This window comes from Neopelma chrysocephalum, unplaced genomic scaffold, assembly GCF_003984885.1.
Source record: "Neopelma chrysocephalum unplaced genomic scaffold, ASM398488v2 Primary Assembly neopelma1_75, whole genome shotgun sequence".
Lineage (NCBI taxonomy): Eukaryota > Metazoa > Chordata > Aves > Passeriformes > Pipridae > Neopelma > Neopelma chrysocephalum.
The window spans coordinates 13,107,437-13,130,345 of record NW_020897736.1 but is presented as its reverse complement, the minus strand read 5'-3'; the positions used below and the strand labels follow the sequence as shown (position 1 = coordinate 13,130,345).

The 22,909-nt window shown below is 42.7% G+C and overlaps 1 protein-coding gene across 3 annotated transcripts in view; it reads left to right on the top strand.

Annotated features, from left to right (window-relative positions):
- MEGF11 (multiple EGF like domains 11) overlaps window positions 1–22,909 on the top strand; it is a 269,339-nt gene that overhangs the window by 63,814 nt on the left and 182,616 nt on the right. For 2 of the 3 annotated variants that reach the window (XM_027688734.1, XM_027688733.1), the window contains exons 6-10: window positions 9,234–9,344; window positions 11,359–11,480; window positions 13,337–13,460; window positions 15,784–15,885; window positions 17,392–17,492. In XM_027688734.1, the coding sequence (XP_027544535.1) occupies window positions 13,345–13,460; window positions 15,784–15,885; window positions 17,392–17,492 (319 nt within the window). In that variant the 5' untranslated portion in view covers window positions 9,234–9,344; window positions 11,359–11,480; window positions 13,337–13,344. Of the gene's footprint in view, window positions 1–9,233; window positions 9,345–11,358; window positions 11,481–13,336; window positions 13,461–15,783; window positions 15,886–17,391; window positions 17,493–22,909 lie in introns of those variants that run through there. The other variant, XM_027688735.1, reaches the window with a different exon arrangement.

Genomic DNA, 22,909 nt, shown 5'->3' with positions numbered 1-22,909 from the left:
CAGACCTGATGTTTCTGGTGAATCCCACGGCGTTTAATAATAATGACAATTTTCCCTTCACCTCCTGACAATCAGGAAAAGTTTCTCAGACATCTTTACATCAAATTGGAATATTTTTAGATGTAGATGTTTCTCAGTGTCTGGGGTCTCAGGCAGGCAAAGTGAGTGGTGGCAAAGTGTTGCATTCAGGAGCTAATGAAATCCTTCTCCTCCTGTAATAGCTGTTCCCTAGGGATTGCAGTCATTCCTTTGAAATCCCTGCTTAATCTCACCACTTATTTATTTCATCAGGAACTTCAGTCGTGCTGCATTGCTGTCAGTCACCCTTTGTCAAAAGAGAAGTGAATGTCATAAAATATTCTGTTGGTGCTGTCCCAGAGCTGAGGAAGGATTTACCTGCAGCCTTTGGAATTTTGAATCATTGATGACGTGGCTCATCTGCTCCAAGTGGTCCTGTAAGGCAGGAGAAATGGGAGCTAAAGGTGACTCATAATCCCAGTGTCTTCTTAGAGTATCCTAAACAAGAACCATTGATCTAAACAGAAGTTACACTTATTACAGACTTCATTTTGTAACGTCCATAATTAGATAATTCTCCAAAGGACTTTTTATCACTTGTATTTTCATTAATTAACATTAAATGTCATTAGCAGTCAGCTTGGCTTGATCAAAGGCAGATAAGTTTGTAGCAAGATTTCTGAGCAACAGCCCAGCATTTCCTACTGATATTCTTGATTTCCTGCTCTGAGGGGTCCTCACGGTGCGGGATCCAAAGTGGCCCTGCCTGGGGGTGCTTTGAACAGCAGGAGCCTCCCACAAACCACTCCCGGGCCCTGCTCTGCCTCTCTTTTCCAAGGTGATGCTTTAATGGACTTTGAAAGCTGGAAAAGCACCTTCTGTGTGGCTCCACATGAAAGAGGGGAGAGATTTGGGATATTTTTCCTCCCGATTTTAATCACTGGGAAAAAGATTTAAGATCTGTAGGCGGATACTTCTGAACAGTGGAAATAATGTGGCATAGTTGATTTTAATTAGTAGGCCAACCTAAGACACAATTTCCCAGAGCTCCCTAGTACTTCTTTTTTTTTTTTTTAAATGAGTTTTCAGTACTTTTTTCAAAGGTAACGATGCATTCAGACTTCCCAAATTTAAATTTCATGCGAAGGCAAAAACTAAAAAAGCAAAAAAAAACCCCACAAGTCATGAGGTGAATATTTGATTGGAACAAATGTGGATCTGAGCAACAGGAACAACCTCAGATGTGTCTTATGTAAGTGCAGTGCTTTCATAGGAAAATGAGAAGGAATTGAGATCAATGACATAATTATGAAACGTTACTCTTACCCTTAATTGCTTATACTTAAGAACATGAAAAGCCTGGTTTTTAAAGTCTGTGTATGTGATTAGTCTGTTCAGTTGCCTGAAATTTCAATTCGTGGTAATAAGGTGAGATATTCCTGGTAAATATTTTGTTTAGATTGGGAAGTGTGAACATCTTTTAGAGCTAAATCCCTCTCCAGGTTTCCAGCTGGCCTTTCTGTGCCTGTTTTCATTGAGATGTTAAAGGTCTGAAGGGGTTATTTTGACCATACCCTTCTGAGAAGGAACTTGAACACAGAGAAAATATAAAAATCTCTGTCAGAGTCCGTATTTTTAAAAAAAAAAAAGTCTGAAAAAATGAGAAGTTTACTATAATTTTTAAAAAATCAATTTGCATTTTTCAGCTCTTAGAGTAACATTCTAAGAACTTCTGCCTGCTCTGGTTCCCACCTACTCCTTCCTGCTCCCACCTTCTGCTTGAGTGCCTGGTTAGCAAACCAGAGAATTGAAATGGGCTGAGAAATGAATGTCTGGGCTGGTGGGTGGCTCCCAACTCCAACAAACAAACAAACAGCAAAACACAACATTTCCCCATCCCCATTTGTGGCTCTGTCTGCTTTGGCTTGGTAGAAAATCCAGAGGGTATTTCAAGGTGTATTAACAACACATTCCTCCAAAATCAGTGTGAGGAGCTCTTTGAATGGCCCGGGATGTAAAACAGTCAGTGATGATTTATTCCAATACTTTGGTGCTGTGTTTTGAAATCATGGAAAGTGTTGCTTTAGGAAGAGATGAGCTGTGGTTTGGCTTCTCCCTGTCTGAAGAAAGGAATTCCAGGGAAAGAAGCAGTGCCATGTGGGGTGAAAGACAGGAGGAAGAGGGGATTAAGGCCAGTAAGATTCTAATGAAGGGCCATCACCAATCCTGATTGCACTGGTTCTAAACTCAAAATTTAGACATTTTCATCCACAGAGAAAATATTTTGTGTTCAGTGGTAAAAGAGGGATCACCAAATTACAGGATCTTGACCCTTCACCCTGTGGCTCCTGGCACCCCTGGAGTCCCAGGAGCTCTGGAATTGGGAGTGAAGAGCCAGAGGCTGCAGAGGTTCCCTTGGAGATTGAGTGGAGGGGCAGTTTAACTAAAAGTAGAGATACAGTTGCCTGCAGGGAGTTCTGGGAAGAGCAGGTGGCTGTTGATCCTGGGAAGAAAAGCCCAGCCAGTTTTAAATGGGGTTTTCCAGAGGGGTTTTGGGCAGCAGGGTGGGAGATAAGAAGATGTAGAAGATGATGATGGTCAGAAGAATGCCTGAGGAGGCAAAGAGCACTCACAGATGGTACCTGAAGAACTGTGGCAGATGCAAAGAGGAGACCTTAGAAAACCTTCATTACTAGAAAACCTTCAGTTCTGTGCTCTGGAGAGAGACCAAAATTAAGAGATCATACTTAAAAATATTCCACAAGTTTGGTGCTAACCAAACCAAAAACCTCAAGGCTTATGCCTTTTTTATTAACTGTACTGAAATTGTATGTGATGGGAGAGGAGAGGAAAATGGGGAACTCCCTTGCTTCCTGCCAGCCTTGTGTGCCCACTCTGGAGAAGAGGACTTGGGATTGGTTTTGTTTAGTGGGATATTTGTAAGGAGTGTTTGCTCAGAGTCTCAGCTCAGAGTAAGCTGTGTTAAGCTTGTGATACACTAACTTAAAAAATGTACAAGCAACTTTTAAGCTCCAATTTTTTGGCTTCTGCAGAGAGATTAATAAAGGTTAATAAAAGGAAGTGTTCTCTTCCATCATCTGAGTGCTGTGGGCTGAGAGCAACCTGGAGAGGGCTCAGTCAGAGCACTCAGCTGATGGGACATACGTGGGACATACAGAGAGAAAACTGGGCTTGTCTTACCTTGTGGAAAAAGCCCTTAATTGGTACATCTGTAAAATGATGGAAATTAAGCTCTAAAATTGCCCCATGAAGTCTTGTTATAATTTTTTGTTAACCTTCTTTTCTCGAAGTAGTTAAATAAGTTTTCAGTGTCCAATTTAGGAAGAGGGGGAAGAGGAAGCCAAGGTAGTTGCAGGCACCAGTTGTTCAGGTCTGGTTTTGTCCGTAGGGATTTTTCCAGCTCCTCTTTTCCTGCCAGGAAGCAAACACTTGCTCTAACCCGAGTAGCTCCCGTTCCATCTGCATCAGACTGAGCTGGCACATCCAAATCCTCTCCAGATTCAGTTTGGCACAATGAACTCAGTGGCCTTCAGCCATTTACACCAGTAGATCCTTTGGCCCTTGCCTCTTCTTTCCTTTCTTCTGCCTGGGATCCTCCCCTGCAGCCCCTCAGTGCTTTGTGATTTATTCCTGGCTGTTCCCCCCTCAGCTCTTTGACAGACATTTTGCACAGTGCCCTGTTACTGTAAACCAGGTGCTCTTATCCTTAATGAACAATTTCCTGGAAAAGAAAAGAAAAAAAAAGAAATAAACAATAGATAAAATAGGTCATGGAGACAGCAGAGTCAAGAGCTTTGCATAGTGATGGAAAATTAAATAAGGCTGGGGTCATGTTCTCATTTATCTCTGCAGTTACTGCTCGAACAGGGGCTGTGATGGTTCCTGGAAAGGTGAGGATATTTTGGATCTGCTGGGTGTTTTGGCCCCAGTCTCCTCCTTTCCCTGCTCTGCCAGGAGCAGCAAACAGGGTCAGCATGTCAGGCTGGGATGTTTTGCCCCTCTCAGCCCAGTCAGACCCTGCTCGGTGGGTGCAGCGGGTGCTGCTCGGGGGCTCCCTGGAGGCTGTTCCTGGGCCTCCCTCTGTGCCTGAGGGTCCACACTCTGTGCTGGGTGGTCGAGAGATGCAGGTTTAAGTCTGGATTAAGACATTTTGCTTCTCAAAGAGCTCTCCCTGAACCCCAGGGAGGCCCTGGAGGCCCAACACTCTCTGTCCTGCTTCACAGAGGAGTCAAGGCATGGAAAGGGATTTGGGGTCTGAGTCTTGCCTTGCTGGGACATAAATGACCTCACATTTTCCTGTGAATCTTGAGCCTCCTCCAGGGGTGTTTTTTGGGAGATGAGCTTTAGGCACTGTGGATAGTTAAGCAGCAATATTCTGCAGCTTTTTTCCCCCTCACAGCAGTGACCAGCAGGAATTGCAAAGACCCTCCCACACCAGGACCTTCTCCATGGCACAGCTCTGTGTCCTAGAGAAGGGCACATCTGCTCAGCCTGTTTTCCATGTGGGATGCCCAAATCCAGGAGTTTCTAGCCAGGCAGCTGAGTGACCACCCTGATTCTCAGACAGAGATTTGGGCTCTGAAAATCAGGTGCATTTTGTGGACCCCAAAGTTGAGGCTTTTAGCTTTGAGATGATTGAACCAAATACCAACCCTCCAGTATCGATACTACTCCACGTATGCCCTGTAAGAAACACAGGAAAACACAAAGGGCTGTTGCAGCTTCTGAGGAAAGCTCTTTTATTTCACATAAAATTGGCAGGTTTTACGTGGCCACTCTAATTCTTAAGCCATTAGAAATGTGAAAATTGATTTAACGTTTATATTTAACAGACATCTGTAGAAAAATTTATGCATGGGCTGTCAATGTCTTCGATATCTATGGAGTTAAAAACTCTTAGATGAAGATTGCAAGAGGCTGAGAGGAAAATGGAATGTGGGAGGAGGGACATCCACGTGCTGCTGTAACAGGGAATGCCAGGGAGGATAAAGCTCTGGGAAAACCCCCAGGAGAGCAGCTGAACATATTGGACCAGTGGGGTCAGCAAAGGTAGAGGTGCAGAGGTAGCAAACGTTGGTTCCTTCCTGTTTTATAAAGATACTGAAGATAAAAAGCAGCATTTTTAAAAAATACATATTCACCTTCAGTGTTTATTTTATCCCAGTGTTTGGTTTTGCTTTATTTCAGTTGGTACCCCAAAAATTCAAGGAATCCACCAACTTTAAAGCCAAATTGGGAGAACTGAGTCTGGATTCTCAGTGCAGCTCCAAGGCTTGCAAATCAGCCTTCTCCCAGAAATACTGCACTGTTTGGAAAAGGAGAGACAGGTCTTTAAATGAAATATGAGCTGTAGCACTGGGATGTGATGGTGCTGCTGGAGATCAACAGCCATCAATCTGTGTTACTTAATTTGTCCCTGGCTCAGCTGTTCACTGTACTTGGGACTTTTTTGCTGTTTGTTCCATTTTATTTTCCACTGAGATAAATGAAGACAAAAAGAAGGGGCCAATTGTTCTTGACAAATAGAAGTAATTTTAAAAAATATATAACCATAAAAGATATTCTACATTTTCAAACCACTTGTTTTTTTTTTTATTTCCTGACTTTCAGAGAATCACAGTAAATTTATTTTACTGTGTGTCTATTGAACACCCTTTGTTACTCCCATTTTCAGGTCAACTTCATGTGCACTCTTTCAATGCTGTGAAAAATTCACTTGCAATAAATGGTTGGGTTTTTTAACTAAATATTTAGAATGTTTAGAAAAATGTTTGCTTTATTTATCCTGGGTGTTCTGGGGACACGAGGCCGTTGTGTCTCTCCAAGTGTCTGAGGAAGCCCATGTTGCAATTGTTTGGGTGGGTGGCTGGGTGTGAGCTCACTTCAAGCTCACTTGGCTTCTCAGGAGTTGAGGTTTTTTGATGTGTGTCAGCTCCTTTCTCTTCTGAAGGAATGTCTGTGGAGGCATCTCGGGAATATTCATGGGATAGGGAATATAAATATATATAAAAATATAAATATGCTGTTCAGTCAGGAGCCAATGACTCCCCACACAGCTTCAGCAGCTTTAACATTCCACTGAGCAGAGGACTGGGATCAGTAGGGGGGATCCACTGGGATCATCAGAGGGGATATCAGAGCCTGCCTGCCTTCCCTGGCCATCCCTCCTGGAGCACTGGGCTGGTGGGATCAGGGCAGAGCAGCCAAATGCACAAAGTGGCTCTTCCTGACTTTCCTTGTTTACCATGTTTTAATGGAGAGGGTTCAGAGAAAGCTGCCCCAGGAGGATCTCTCAGCTTGCAGGAGGTTGTTTTCTCTTGAAATACTTCAGAGGCCCAGGATTTTGCTCTCAAATCCTGCCAACACCAACTTGCTTTTGGCAGGAAGCGCCGTTGGAACATCAACCATCCCCTGTCCGGACTGGCAGGGCTTGGAAGAGCAGCTCAGGGCTTGGGCACCGGGAGGAACACGAGGGTTTCAGGGGGCCTGAGTTTGGATTAATAACTTCAAGGGCCAACTGTTCAAAGGGCTGCCTTCCAAATTTACACTGGTAGTTGAGTACAAGTACGAAATTATGGGCAGAAAATCACAGATAATCTTTTTCCAAGCTGACCTTCCTGAAAAGGAGCCAGCAATTATCTGGCTTTGGGCACCGGTTCAGCAATGTTTTTAGGTGTTGTTAATGTAATATTTTCATTATATTTCTGCTGGACTATTGATTAACTATTCAATTATTTCAGAAAAGGAAGTTCAGCGTGGTAGTGAATAACACCTCTTTGTGTTGGTAGTTGTGCTTTGCACAAGGGCTCGTGGGGTTTGTGTAATGGTGACAAAATCCTGGGTCTGCATCTCTCTGTGTGTGTTGGTGTGGATCTCACAGAGTGGTTGGCAAATGCCAGACATGTTTACACATTGTTGCTTCAGTATCTAACCACCTTTCAGTTTGTGATAAGCTGATTTTTAAAGCACCTGGCAGGACGACCTGTGCTCTTCCCCTGTGGAAGATACTGAGACTTTGGGAACTTGTGTGTCCTAAATTCCACCTGAGGTTCCAAAGCTTGCTGCTGTTGGTGGCTGTGGCTGAAGGCTCAGTGCTGACCTACAGAAAACACTGGATGCAGAATTCTGGTGGAATTTGAACCACCACAGCCCAGCCCACTCTGCTAAACCAGCACCAGGGCTTAAATCTTTGCCAGTGTGATTTAAACAGAGCCCCAGACACACAGACTCTTGTCTTGACAAACATATTTCATTAACCATAACTAAAGGAATTGCCCAGATTCCTTGCCTGGTGACATGTCTCTGTGGTATTTTGACCCACTTTTCCTCTGAGGTCACTGAAGGAACAATCCTGAGCTTCCAAAAATAACATTGGATAGGTTGAGGAGCTCTGACTTCATTATTTATTCCTGCTTTGCTCTAGCCAAGCTCCCGGTGACTCCAGATATCAACTGGTGAGGGTGTTACCACCAAAGCAGATCTTCAGGCTCCATAAGTTCTCTGTGGCACTGTAACAGTGTTCACTGCAGCCATTGCAGCTCACAATGGGGTATTTTACAGCTCCAAGATTTAAAGCAACTGAAGAGATTTGGATGTTCAGATCCCACTGAAATCAGCCCCCCACCCAGTTATGGAAAACTGAGCAGCTGTGGTTCAAAGAACGTGAGGGATGGTCATGAGGGCACTGCAGCAGTTGGGACCCTGGTGTGCTTTAAAAAAAAAGCCTCTAAAATGATATCTTGGGAAGTGGAATTGGTTCCTTTCTTGGTGCTAACCAGCCCCTGCTTAGGGAATGACGTAGCCGAGGTGGTGGCTGCTAAGACTGAGCAAACAGGACTCAGGGTGCAGCTCTTTGTACCTGATGTCTGCCCTCTAAACTGTGCAAAGCTCGGAATTTTGCTTTTATTCTTTCATTTCCAAGCCATGTTAATGACATGTTAATTCTTGTCTCCTGTCTCCCTCGTTAATTGTGCGAGATGCCAGTGGAGGGAACCCAGAGCACAGTCTGGTGTTTCTGCTCCTTCTTCCATCCCTTGAATTTCTCTGTGCTCAGATGATAAGAATCACATTGTCAGTGTTTTTGTATTCTGTACCTGAGCCTTCCTGGAAGTGTTTATCTGTTTAAAACAGCTTTAAATTTTCATTAAAAAACAAACAAAACCACAGCCTGTCATTGGCAATATTTCTGTTGGTCACGACAACAACTTTTAGAGGTGACTGGTGAGGTTGAATGGATTTGTTCTTGACTGCCCAGAGTAAAACAAGCTGTTCTTAGCAGGTATCCCAAGCTCTGCTTTTTTTATGCAGCCCTTTCACGGTATCTCAAGTTATTAATCCTAAATGGAGGCATCCAAAAAACCCCGATGAGTTTTGAAACTCGTGGCCTCATTTAGCTTTCATAACAGCTTGTTTCGAGCAAAACCTGATGTGGAGCCAAATGAAGTGTGTGTTTAAATGATCCCTTGCCTAAACTATCATGAAAATTTCAGATGGGATGAGAAGGAGGAATAGCACCAAGGGCAGCTCGTTGGAAGCTTGCTGCTACTTAGAGACTAAAAGCCTGGAATCAGCAAATCCTCCGTCGCTTTAATGCTTCTCCAGTGAAATCCAACTTTTTGTTTCCTGGCTTAACTGTTCTCTTGCATTTTCCTCCATTGCTCACACCCAAATACTAGCACCCATCATTTTAATTTTGGTGCACATTTGGTATAAACTGTAATTAGGCACAGAAAATGATTTATCTGGATAAATATAATATGTTTATGGAGAATCAACGTGGCTTTGTAAAGGCTTCATAAGTTGTTAAAGCTCCTTGAAGGAAATATGTGGCTCAAGAAGATGCTGTTAGATTTTCAGAAGGCTTTTGCAAGGTCTTTCATCAAACTTCCTGAAAGAAATGAAACTTTCTTGTTGGGATGTTAACACAAGGAAAAGTCCTTGTGTAAACAAAATGTGGGAAATGATAAGGAAATAAATTTCTGGAGGCTGGGAGGGTGTAAAAGGGATGTTTGTTCTTAAAACCTTTCCTGGTCACTTTGCCTGGAAGCAGGATAATGGTATTGGGTGTGATATGGCACAATTATGTTGGGATATCTAATTATTTGCAAGGATTTATCTCCTTTCTGCCTTGATTTGTTCCCACTCCCCCAAACACGCTCCCTCTGACCAGTGTTTTCCTAATTCATGGTTCCCAGGGCCAAGCAGCATCCAGGAGCTTTCCCCTGCTATCCTGGGAACGTGCTGGGTGTCTCCATGGACTGGGAGGAGTAAAAACAGGATCCACTGGGAATTTTTAGCACTTTGAGGTAAGACTTTTAATACGACATCACTTGGAAACTGGTGGGAAAAATTCTGGCAAGGTTAATTGACTGCATGGACATTTAAACATCTTGAAAAGCACACCAGGATTTAAGAATATTGCCTGCTAGTGAAAGCCACTTCTGTAAATGTTTTCCCTGTTTACAACTGGACATCAAATTAGGGGTTTCTGCCTGGCTTAGAGCTCAATTCACCCCAAATTGAGAGAAAAGCTTTCAATTTAGAACTCTGTCATGGACTGGAAACTCTGTTTGAATTTCATGTCAAAGTCACGTTATGAAATATTTTATGACAGAGATGTCAAAATGAAATGTTTCACCACCTCTGGCCCTGAACAGGAAAGTCTCTAATGGTCGTTTTTAGTTGGATTTTCCAGCCTGTCAGCCAGGGAAGCAGAGGAGAAATTCAACCTGTGGTTTTGGTTTGCCTTTTTTTCCCCTCAGCCACTTAAAGTACACAAGAATGTGACCAAAACCAGGAAAAGCTTTATAGGTTATTTATTTCACTCAGCAAGGATTCTTTGAGGTCTTATTTTCTTTGCACATGGGCCACATGGTTGTCTGATTTAAAGGATCATCTGCATCTCCTGGTGTCTTTGCAAACCCCAGCACAGTTTCCTCAGCCAAAGTGTTTGTAAAGTGACTCCACAGACAAATAAATTAATGATTTGCCACCTACAAGATTTCGTATAGTTAAGATTTGAGGCTTTTTTTTTGTGATGGAACCAGTGACCTGTATCAGTATTGTAAGTGAAATACTGACATTTATTCAGAAAGGAGCCAGGTATGAGAAAATGGCCTTAATGAGCACCAGATACCTGATGAGTTCTAATTAACAGCGAGTGAGACACTTGTGACAGAACACCAGGTTGTATTTTGCATTGAAAGAGTCTCTTTCTTGCTAAATTGTGCCTAAATTGACTCCTTTCACTCCTGAAAAGAAAAATCAGCCCTGGAGAGACATGAAGTCAGAGTCCACGTGGGGATTGCACAGAGAACCTTTGTGTCAATTGTGTTGGTTGCCTGTCCTGGGAGAGGGGCAGGCCCTGGAAATATGGATATAATTTGGCTGTATCTTTAATGACATTCCAGGCATTGTCCCCCTGGAAGGCTGGTTGATGCTCCTCCTTGGAGAACATGACCCAGGGCAGGAATTCAGTGTGTGCTGTGGTGAGCAAGGCAAGCTGCAAACCCACTATTAGGTGTCATTACTGGGCTCTTTTTTGATGTTGGTTTTTAATAAATGTGCTCCTATTTTTAGAGTTTTATTCTGACTCTTGTAATAGCAACCATTCCATTTTGGTGTGAGGGCTTTTCTATTAACGGTGATCAAAGTGAAATATTTCATCTGAGGTACAAAAAGAGACACTTGAGATGAATGAGGTTCTGCTGCATTTGGGGAGTTGGATGGTTCTGATCTATGATCTGACTTACAAATTTAGGAAATTATTGGCACAAAGCAGCTCCCTTACAAACAGATAATAAAATGGCATTAGCATTAAAAGTTTAGAAAACAGTTTAGAACCTCTTTCAAATACATTGCAAAAAAAATATGCCAGGTGCTATTAAGGCTTATAAATAATTCTGTGGTGTTTGTTTGATTTAAAAACTAAACTGACACATCATTTTCTTAAGAACAAATTGAGGTCTCTGAGAACTACAGAATTCAAATATGTGGCTGCTTTAGTGAAATGTGAGAGGTCTCATTCTCTTCAGAGTGAGGCAGCAGGACTCTATTCTCATTTATTTGTATTTTTTTAGAGTGTACTTTAATATAAAGGTTATATAAAATTGAATATAAAAACCCAGTAATTTCCAGCAGGAATGGATGGTTTTAAGAGCATCTTTCTCAGCATCCAGTGGATTATAAGCAAATCTTTCCAGAAAGTTTGCTTTCTCCTGGACTCAAGGGCACTACCTTCAATTGCTACTGAAGGAGAAGAAATTAGAGTGGGGGAGAAGTTTGATTTCTACTTGGAATTAATTATTATTTACCTTTCAGTTGCTGATAACTGATGGAAGGCAACGAGCGGGCAGTAAATTCCCTGTTCCCAGTCAGTTTGCCTTTCCTCCTGTAATTAATTCAGCCCCAACCCAGGCTACTGAGGCTCTCAAGGAGTTAAGGTGAGCACAGAGCTGAGTTTTTATTTAACCCCCCCTCTCTGAAGGGTTGCTTTTGCTTGAGCAGGATTGTCTTGAAGTGAACTCTTCTCTCCCCCGTTTACTCAGTCCTGGCTGTCCCAAAGCCGTAGAGAAGGAAGAAAGGGGGTCAATTAAAACCTGTAAATACAGTGCTCAAGAAAACCCACCCCCTGCACTTTGGCATGACTCAAATGGTGACAGTGGGATAGTTAAAGGCATCTCTGGAAGATATTTGTGTTAAAGGGTTGTCTCTCAGCTTGAGAAGCCTCATCCTTGGGTGGTTCATGTCCATTGATCCCTGTTTTGCTCAGAGAAAGTCCAGCTCTGCTCTCCAGCAAGCTCCGAGTGTTTGAACATTGGGTTTAGTGGATTTGTGTCCCATGGACACTTCAGGACACTTTTTCTCCATGGAGAAGCAGTTCCCAGGGCAAAGGGAGGGAATGGCTTTTCCATAAACACCCCCTTGCCTCGTCAGCCCTCTGGATTTCCAGAGGGAGCTTTTGCATTGTTCCAGTGGGGCTTTGGAACAGCCCTCAGGTAAAGAATGGTCACTGCTGGACTTAAATCCACTTCATGAGGAACATTAACATTAAATCATGTTAATTAACATTAATATGACTTACATGGCTTAAGACCTATCTCTGGGTTTAGCAGAGCTCGAGGAATAATTTAAAGGATGAACTATTGCTCCCACTGGGATTTTGACTCCAAATTCACAACGGGTGTCCTTGAAGTGGCTAAGAAGGCTTTGAGTCAGGAGGTAATTTCAGAGCTGCTTTCCTGGCTCTTCATTCTGCTTTGTGATGGCCTCTTTATGCTGGGCTGTATATCAGTGCCCTGCAGAGCAAACCTCTTCACATCCCTGGGCTGCTCTGGACCACGAGGCAATGAGCCATGTGTTTTTTTGATGATCATATGAACATTCAGACTATTTTTAGGGCAATCTCCTTGCCAGGAATAATTTCTAGGACTTCTGATTTGAATGGTGAATTATGTGTCCATGTTAAATGCCTGAAGTGGATATTTAAAAATACTTTTTCCTGACTGAATGTTTTACAGATTAACACCTCTGATGCTGTTACATTTAAAAGCAACTGTGTATTTCCTATATATTTTGTATTTTTTGACTGAAGTCGTTGGGACTTCTGGGCAAACACCACGACTTTGGTTTCAAAGCCCCATTTACCAGATGAACAGTAAGATGATGAAGAGACCACACCTAATGAATTTGATACAACGTCTTTTCAGCTTCCATGCAAATATTTTTATTTCATGTTCAGTGTTCTGCATAATGGGCCCCAATGCATTGACCTCTGTAATTTTCAGTGATTCCCCATCTAAGACCTGAAAAGTGCATTGATTTTCCTTCCTTCATGCAATAATCATTTCTCAGCCCCAGCCTGTTCTATTGACACCTGTAAACCCCATTTAAATAAATCAAAGGGGGCATTTGGGTGTTCCTGCACTTGCCTATAGCTCGATGGAAGAACAGATTGTTTTAACACCTCAGTGATTTATTTATCAGCACAGACAGCCAGTCATAAAAACAATCAGTATCAGAAATGTGCTTTGGAGGAATCATTGGGGCTGTCAATACCTTGGGTAGCTGGATCATCAAATTCATTGGGTTTATTAGGTTGAAATGTATAAATTCCTTTTAGAATGGATTTGAACTTTTTAAAAATGATATTTTTTAGTTGATTGCTCTTTCAAGTGTTTCAGTTTGTGAATAACTCCCCAGGATTTGGATTTGCACAAAAGTAAGGAGGAAAAGGCTTGAGAAGGATGTTTTCTTCAAAATTGGCTTTAATGGCTCTACTTTCTTTTTTTCCATCTAGATACAACAATGGTGGCACTTACACTGTTCCAGTGGATTCTAAAAGGGCTTATCTTGACTTTTCTGCTGAAAACTGCTCTGTCCCTAAATCCAGATGATCCAAATGTTTGTAGTCATTGGGAAAGGTAAGGTGGAACCTGCCAATTTTTATTTTTTTTGCTGACCATTTCAAAGGCAAACTGAGAGCCACACTTTGCTAAATACCACCTTGTCTCAGAAAAGAACACGGATTTGCTCTACAGGAATCGTACTTTTGAGTGCCTTGGAGGTTTTGGAGCATCCCAAAGAACTGTTCTAAAGCTACAGCTACAGAACATGGATCCCTGTGTTGTGTCCTTTGGGAAGCTCCTCCAGAGTTTGAGCTGGAGGAGTCACAGAATTGTTTGCCTTTATCATGGAGAGACCTAAGGAAATGCCTTGTTCTGTCTTGCTTCTGTCTGGTTGTTGTTGAGCAAAACTTAGAGATTTGGACTAAGTTTGAAGCCCTTCCTGCTGCAGCTTTGGGGCTGTTTCTGCATGGCCTGAACTTTGTGGCCCTGCCTTCCAAATCTGTGTCAGCATCAAGAAGTGCATGAAAGGCCTGAGCACGAAAGGCCCTTACAGATAATTCTTGTTCTCTCCATTGTTCCAGTGTCCTAAAAGTGGCTCTGAGCAGGACAGTTCTGTGAGCACAGAGACACCCCCAAGCTGTGCTGGGGTTCACCTTCATGCAGGGGCTGTTTGCAGAGGCCAGAGGTCCTGCACTGCTCAGTTGAACTTGCTAAATTTCCACTTCTGTTAATCCCACACTGCTGTACACTTCAGCAAAATAAACCCCTTCACAAGAGCAAAAATAGAATCATATTTTAATGACACTGGGTTTTGAGGCCTTAATTAGGGAATTAACTGTTTGCAGGTAATGCAAGTGCAAAGCAAAGGCTGGGCAGAAGGGATTTGCAGTCTGTGTGGGGAGGTGAAGTGCATTCAGAGCACAGGAATAAAATATTGATTTTGTCTGAAGAAAGTCAGCAACCTCGAGACCCAATCAAGGAGAAACAAAAATTAAATACCAAAATTGATTGGTTGTACTGACCAAGATGACTTTGTTAGTTAGATGTTAATAAATCAAAGGGAAAAAGATTGTTAGGGCTGTTGCTGGATAATAAACAGGATTGTGAAATAATAATCAAGGTTTGTGAGTGTTTTACATTAATAAGGAGCAATGTAAATACTTTACTTTTTGGTATTAAAGAAGTGAAAACATTGTTGTCAAAACTGTGATAGAGGGCTTGGCTTGTCTAGAAGGGACATGACAAGCAGGGCAGGAACAGCCCAATCTTCGATTTCAAGCCAATCAGACCCTCCAAGCAAATGTTTTGGGTGCAGCCTCACAGGGTTTAACCACATCAGCAGAGCAGAAGGAAATCACTTGGAGGATTAAGACAATCAATATATAATGAGTGACCCAGAGGATCTGATTCCTGAGTCCTGGCCCTGCCTGGCAGGATTTCAGTGTCCATTGGAGCCCTGATAAAGTGGGGCTTGTTTGCAGGTCAGTCCCCTGGGCAGGGCACACCCTCCCTGTGGGGCAGAACAAGGCTCTGGAAGGACTGACACAGCTCCAGGAGTTTTGGGTTCCTGGGTCACTTGAGAGGCCCAAACACTGCCAGTATAATCACAGTAATTAGCATAGAACTTGTTGTATGACTGACTGGTGTTTTGGGGTGGAGATTGCTGAGTTCTTAGCGTGGTTGGAGCTCTGTCATTTCCAATCAAATTGCCCAGTTTTCCTCCCTATCCCTTCATTTGCACAAGGGGAGGTGATCCCATTGGAACCCTCTGTCCTAGTGTTCCAAATCCACACACCAGTTAACTCTCATGGCAGTTTGCAGGTAATTCTGAGGTTATTTCTGCTACAATTTAAAAGGCTTAAATTTGTGCAGCACAAAAATAAACACTCTTCTGCGTTTTGCTGATCATTTTATTTGATTGGTGAACCCAATATATGAAGTAATGGTGCTGCTTCATCACAAAATGAAGTGGGAGCATCCCATCCTGCTGGCAGAGCGCTGAGGGAATGTGAGCCCTTATTACTGTGGGGAACACAAGAAAAAATTAACTTCCAGGCAGGAAGGCAGCTGAGACATTCTAAAAACATGATGCTTTCCTCTCCTTGAAAATTTGCACTAATAAGTTAACCAAATGCATTTTTCACTTTCTAAACTTCCATGAATTTTAGTACCATTTGTTTCTTTTCCAAAAGGGGAAAGAAACTGGTTTCATTGCTCATATTGATACCAGTTTCCACTTCCAAACTTTTCAGGAAGAGCTGTAGTTGAAGGAAGCCCTTTTGTGCTCTTTGATAATGACCAAAGTTTCTAAGATCATTGATGTAATTATTTTTCCCACTGAACCTTGGTGAGCAGCATATCCATGGCACTGAAACTTTCTTTCTGTGTCCTTTTCCAGCTATGCTGTGACAGTGCAGGAGTCTTATGCTCACCCCTTTGATCAGATCTATTACACACGATGCACAGACATCCTCAACTGGTTCAAGTGCACCAGACACAGGTAAGAGCTGAGCTGCAGAAATTCAGACATTGCGGTGTCATTTTGCCTCTTTTTATCTCCTCACATCCCTCTTATTATCCAAATGTTTGTGATACTCTACTCCATATATACAGAAAGATGGGTTTTAGTGCAGGGTGTTTGGAATTCCGAAGAGAGATTTGTGCGTGAAATTTGGGTGGAATCAGTGGCAGTCAGTCCCTCCTGGGGCCACCCAGGAATATATCTCCTTGCCACTGGCCCTGCCGTGGGATTGGAAGTTTTTATCACCTGACCAAACGTGACCAACTCTCTTTTCCAAGTGGTCAGTGCATGTCCAGGTTTGTGGGGGGAATTCCCTGCACCTCCTAAATCGTGAAGGATCAGGCATTTGAGGATTAGTGGTAATTAAAAATGGATCCATGTCTGAAATACTGCACCCAAATCTGCACTGAAAATCAGCTAAAATGAGGATGGATCCATTTCTAGCACTGATTGAAGAATGATACCAAAGAGTTATTTTTTTCTGAGGCTGCAGGATATCAGTGTTATATCCATTCTCATTCCGAAGTATCCTGATAAACATGCACTAATATTTCAAGGGAGTTTTGGAAGCCAGTTGGTCTCTTAACTTTCATGCATTCAGTTGCAAATGGGCTCTTCAGCACCTTCCCACTGACTGTGGGGTTGGAGCTTCTGTGTTAGTGTTTAAAACTGAACAAGGCTGCAGAACTTTCTGGGCTATTGTATAGATTGGAATGCAGCAGAGTGAATTCCATCAGTTTATCTAACACGGGGGACAATAGGCTTTGTTCAGTTTAGGTAATTTCCATAAACTAACACGAGCAAAGCTGTTTTGAAATATTTGCTGTGAAATATGCAGTTTAAATATAACTTTTGTAATGCGGGATCACTGCTAATGCTGTGAATCAGCGTGGAAAACCTACAGAATGCTTCACACCTTTTAATTGCTGGGGACTGCAGCATTGTGGTGGGAAAAGGAGCTTTAAATACTGAACTGCAACTATAATGTCACTTTACAAGGCACGAGTTCCTTGGGAGGGTTGGCAAACAGGAACAAATCACTTGGGGTTAACTTGCCAAGATGGGTCCTGAGAGCAGTTGCCACCGTGGTGGTTTTGTTGTAGCAGCTCTGAGTCTCTGCAGAAGATCCAGTTCGTTCCATCGATGAGAGCTGACCTGCCTGACGTGCAGAAATAAATCATTTATTCTCCAAGAAGCTCCTTGTCCTTGCAGTAGGACTGGGGAAATGTTTGAAGGAAGCAGCAGCCCTAGGAAGGGCTCCAGTGATTGAGTGTCAGGAGCACCGTGTTCATAACACAAGTTATATTTCAAGTTCCCAAACAAGCATCGATTCCTTTTTTTATCGTGGCTTTTAATATCAAAAGCCTTCGCGCGTTAAAAAATAATTATTGAGTGCTCTCCTTACCATAATTTAACACAAATATAATTGCGAGGGGAGGCATCGATTTTCAATGGTGTCCAATGGCTTTGTGTCCTGTGATTTAGGATCAGTTATAAAACCGCCTATCGGAGGGGGCTGCGGACGATGTACCGGCGGAGATCCCAGTGCTGCCCCGGCTACTACGAGAGTGGAGACTACTGCATCCGTATGTACTGAGCCCTGAGGGGACAGCCAAAGGGAGCTGGGGAGGGGCTGCGGGCAAATTAAAGGTGTATTGCTGCCATCTGGCCTGCAGGAGGAACAGTGTGGCAGCAGGAGCAGGGAGGTGATTCTGCCCCTGTACTCAGAGCTGGTGAGGCCACACCTCGAGTGCTGTGTTCAGCTCTGGGCTCCTCTGCTCAGGAAGGACATGGAGGGGCTGGAGCAGGTCCAGAGAAGGGAACAGAGCTGCTGAAGGGACTGGAGCACAAGTGGAGTGAGGAGCAGCTGAGGGAGCTGGGGGGGTTCAACCTGGAGAAGAGGAGGCTCAGGGGAGACCTCATCACTCTACAACTCCCTGACAGGAGGTTGGAGCCAAGTGGGGGTCAGGCTCTGCTCCCAGGAACCAGCAGTAGAACAAGAGGGCACAGCCTTGAGATGTGCCAGGGGAGGTTTAGGTTGGACATCAGGAAGAAATTCTTTACAGAGTGCTTAGCCATTGGAATGGGCTGCCCAGGGAGGTGGTGGAGTCCCCATCCCTGGAGGTGTTTAAGGACAGACTGGATGTGGCATCAGTGCCATGGGCTGGGTGACAAGGTGGGGTTGGGTCAAAGGATGGACTCGATGACCTCAGAGGTCTTTTCCAGCCCAGTTGATTCTGTGACTCTGTTAAGGGCTGATTTTCAGAACCTCCAGGTCCCCCTGATTTCAGCCAGAATTGCAGATACCCAACGTTTCAGGTCATCTCAGGTACGTGCATTTGAAGTGCCTGAGTAAGATTTGGCTGAAATCATTGGGGAGGGAGTTAATGAAGTTCCTCAGTGCTTTCCTGAATCTGAGCTTACTTTGGGGAGTAATTAATGCAAGCATTCACTAATGTTAAATTAGGGGAACTGAGAACACTGAGGAATAAACTATGGCACAGCTTAAGCAGCAGCATAAAGTTTCTGCCTCTTACCTTTGAAACTTCTTACTCAGGTAAGAACAGTTAAAATGTCACTGGTTTTCCACAGTTCCTGTCAATAATTTAACTTTTTAAAGCTTCTCAAACCTCTGAAGATCTTTGTCCCAACTACCCTATGTGAGTTAAATAAAAAGCTCTGGAGTGTGTTAGGCCAGTTTGAGTGGGACAAAAATCCAAATGGATCTTTCAGCAATTAGTCTGTTAGTTAAAAATGCCACGTGTTTTCAGTATTGCAGCTTTCTGAGTGTTCTGCATGTGCCACACTTTACTCAAAAGGAGAGTGGGGCCGGGATCTCTTGTCCAGATTTTGTGTTGTGGGATTATGACACAAGAAAAACACAAAGGGGTTTTGATCAGCATCAGAATCCAATTTTTATTGGCAGATTTAGAATGCCATGGAATAATTTAAATATGAAAATGATACAACTAACCAGCTATGTTTAAATATCTTGACCTTGTGCTTTGCAGCTGCTTCTTTCTGTATCTGTTGATGTTTTTATCTGAGTTCCTGTGTTGGGCTTACATTGTAATATATGAGCAGCTCAAAAACATGGATGGACCCTGATCTCATTTTAAATGACCTTTATGCCAAACAGTTACATTAAGGGGACTTTGGACTGTGAAAAATCACCAGCCTTTTGAGATAAGGCACTGGAATTATTTTACAGAAAGAGCAATAATTTGCTCTTTTGAAGTGCAAAGTGCTGTTACTGAAGTCCTGAAAAACATCTATAGTAACCCATTGTCTTTGGTGAAATCCTCCCTGTGTTAAGTATGTACTTACCTCTAAATTCTTAGGTGTCAATACCATTTCAGCAGTTGTTCCACGTACTTTTATTAATAACAGTCTAGAATTCCGTGACTCAGAATCCTGTCTGGCACAGAGCACATTTATTATGACTTTTCTCTCTGCCATCTATTGATTTTTATTTTTTTTTTATTTTTTAATTGCCATACTGCTTGCAACAATAAATCTCTGCAGAGGTTTGTTACTTGAGGATTCTGATTATTTGAGGGCATTAATGTTTATTTTAAAGTGGTTTTTTTTTTACTGTTGGTATTAATACTCAGTGTTCTGCTGCTGCCAGGTAAATTTTGTCTTTCTGTGGTGGAGAAAAAGCAGCAGCCACCAAAGTTTTGCTAATTCAGAGCAGGCAGGAGGTATCTGGGCAGAGCAGGAGCTCCATGTTTGACACAGAGCAGATAATAGTGACATTTTCTCTGCTGTTTACATGTGCACCACTCGGGGCCTTGTGTTTCATTATCTGCATGGTCAGCACTGCACAATTCCTACCCCAGGGACATCCTCCATCTCTCCTGCCTGGAAATGGGAGCAGCAAGTGCAGCTGAGGGAGAAATGGTGTCAAGGGAGTTCTCCATCATGATGGATCCCAGAGACTTGGTCTCATTGTTTTGATACCACATGGCAAAAAAACCCACCCCAAAACAAACAGAAAACCTCCTTGAAACTCTCTGACCCCACAAGCAACAGTTTGGAGGCACAACAATATTTAGCTGATGGGATCCTTTTTGTGTCACCCCATTTGTTTGGAACACACGGAGCCCTGATCCCATTTGTTTTGTTTTGTTTTGCCACAATACATTCCTGTGCCAACAAGCAAATTCTCTCATTCATCATTCTTTGCAGTCTGCACTGAATTCCATTTTCATTCCTGGAGGCACCTCCCTGCTTTTGCCTTTTTTCTTCCCTTTCCCAGTTCTTTCCTTTACTCTGGTATTTTCTGTTGCTTCCGGACAAGATAGTCCCGTTCTCCTGTCCTGTGTTCCTCCAGACACATTCAGTGCTGCTCCTTTACTTCCAACTGCTCCAAGAGGAGTCAGGCCACAGAATTCCACTTTGCTGTGCTGTCCCTGGCAGGAAGGGAGGGCAGGGAAGCTCCAGCCCTGCAGAGAAGGTTCTCCCCATCAGGCAGCCCTTTAAAATCTGTTCCATTAGCAACCATGGAAGCCACGGCAACATGGGGAGGAGGGAAACATCCTGCAGTGAGCCTGATGATCAAAAGAAAGTTTGATTAAAAAACAGTGTGTAGATTAAAGGCTAATTGGTTCTTCTTTCATTAATAGCAGTCTTTATTTCTTGCAAAAGTTAAATAGCTTTGTAATTAACAGTGACATGTTTAGACTAGAGAAGGCTGAGTTTAAATCTCTATTAATGACTGTTTCTTGGGTTTTAAAGCAGGAGTGAAGGCTTTCAGCTACTGTTTTGATCTTTTCCCTTCTCATTTACTCATTTTTAAAGGAATGTCAGATATATGGCTTTATCTTTGTCCTCCTGTTGGGACTTACCAAATGGATTAGGTCTAATAAAATCTATACTCAGTTCTAAATAACCAAGTTGACCCAGAGCTTCTTTCTCTGCCACTTCTCTTCTGTCTCCTTTGCCTTTTTGAGATCTGTGTATTCTGCTGCCCCATAAAATGTGGAATTCAGGCCCAAAGTCCAATAATTTCAATTGGCCAGCCCTTTAGCACTGAGGCTAAACAGTTTTGGGTATGAAATTGTGCCTCCAAAGGGCTTGGAATATTTTTGAGTTGCAATGGTATTGAAAAAAACTCACCTGAAAAATGCTGCAAATGCACATCTGAATTTTTCCCCCCCTCCCCTGATCTCTTAGAAAAGGTTGTTGCCACAGTGGGAGCTTTGCAAAACGATTCCCCTTCTCTGAATGTTCTTAGACTTGACAGAGCTTTTCCCTGAGCTGTCCCTGCAAACAAACAGCCCAGTGTGGGCAGTAAATCAGAGCAGTGATGATTTACTGTACTTTGTATGCTAAGGTAAGCTTTTGGCAGAGCAAATGCATAAACTGCAGAAAATCTTTTTTTAAACAACCACAGGGTTCAAGTGCCCTTCAAGGTTTTTCGTAAGGATGTTTTAAAATTATATTGCCTAGATTAGTATCTGTGGTAGATAAAACATCTCTGAATGCTTTGCTGCTCAGAAAAAAAAAAAAGGAATATTCCATGGCTTTTCCATGCTTTTTACCCTGTGAGGAGATGGTAATTGAATAGTTGCCTTTAAGAATATGTCAGGTGGAAAGATGCCCTGTGTACTAAGTGGAGGCATCTTTGTCTGAGAGACCAAGGCTTTGTTCAGTCTGTCCATTTTCATCTTATTCTTGCACAACACATTTATACAGAAGGGATGTTTCTTCTGGGTAACAAAGGGTCAGAGACCTGAGCATCAGCTGGGGCTGCAAACAGCAGCTTCTGACAGCTGACCCGGGGCAGAAAAACCCAGCCACAAAACACAAACTTGGGCTATTTGAGCTTTTAAGTGGTTTTTTTTTCACTCTCCTACCTTACACTCTTTTTCTAATGTCTGAATCTATGCAATGTGACAGGATGCAATAATGACAGGATTAGTGATTTAACAATCTGATTTGCTGCCATTTATCTGTCATTCAAACCTGCCAAAATCCAGTAGAGTTATGGATTGACCATTTCATGGTTCTTTCCTCTCTTGGCCAAGTTGTTATTGATCTCAGATTGTTTCTCAACACTCAGCTTTCCACATCACAGTTGCCACAAGCACCAGCAGGGCCCCTTGACTTTGACAAATCCTTTTGCAGAGGAATTGTTGGTCCCACTGGTTGAATCTGTGTGTCACCTACAGAGGTGTTTTACTCAGGCCAGGGGTTGGGGGCATTATTATGTTTGTATGTATTAATGATGTTTGTATATATTTATTATGTTTGTATATATTTATTTACCCATTTTTTTAAGCTCACCTTTAATGAATTTCAAAACCAAATGAGGAATGTGCTTTTAGGAGCTGACTGGAGGGAATTATGCAAATTTGGGACCGGATTGTTGTCAGGATTTTAAATAATGTTTCCTAAATTCTGTAATTCCAATAGCCATGCCAACTTCCCAGTGTGATGGATCCTTTTATAGTGCAGCCATATGAACATTCCTACCTCAGGACTGCACTCCCATTTTACAGGGCTGTGTGTCTAGTGGAGTTTTTGTAATCTTTGACAAGGCTGCCTTATTGGAGCCATATGGCTGGATTGTTAAACATCTGTACCATAGGAGTAACAATTCCAGAGCTTCCTGCCATCTGGATGAATTACAATCCCTGCAATTCCATGCATATGCTACAGCACCACACCGACAGCAGCCGAGTGTGCTCCTGAGGAAAGGAAAAATAATGGCTCCTGTGATCAGTGCAAAACTTGTACACTCCTGGAAAACGTTGAATCAGCGGCTGCAGCTTCCTGAATATTCATAATGTTTGTCCATGTGTCAGATTTGTTGGTTATTTTCACTTTATAAGGCAGCAGCTCATTAACATTTTAGAAGGAACGTTGTCCCCCTCCACTTCTCGCCTCAGTTCTGAATTCCTCGTGGTGAACGTTCCTGGAACTTGAAAATACATTGTTTGAAAGCTACTGGACTTTAGAAATACATTTTTCTTATCTTTATAGACACATTAAAGCT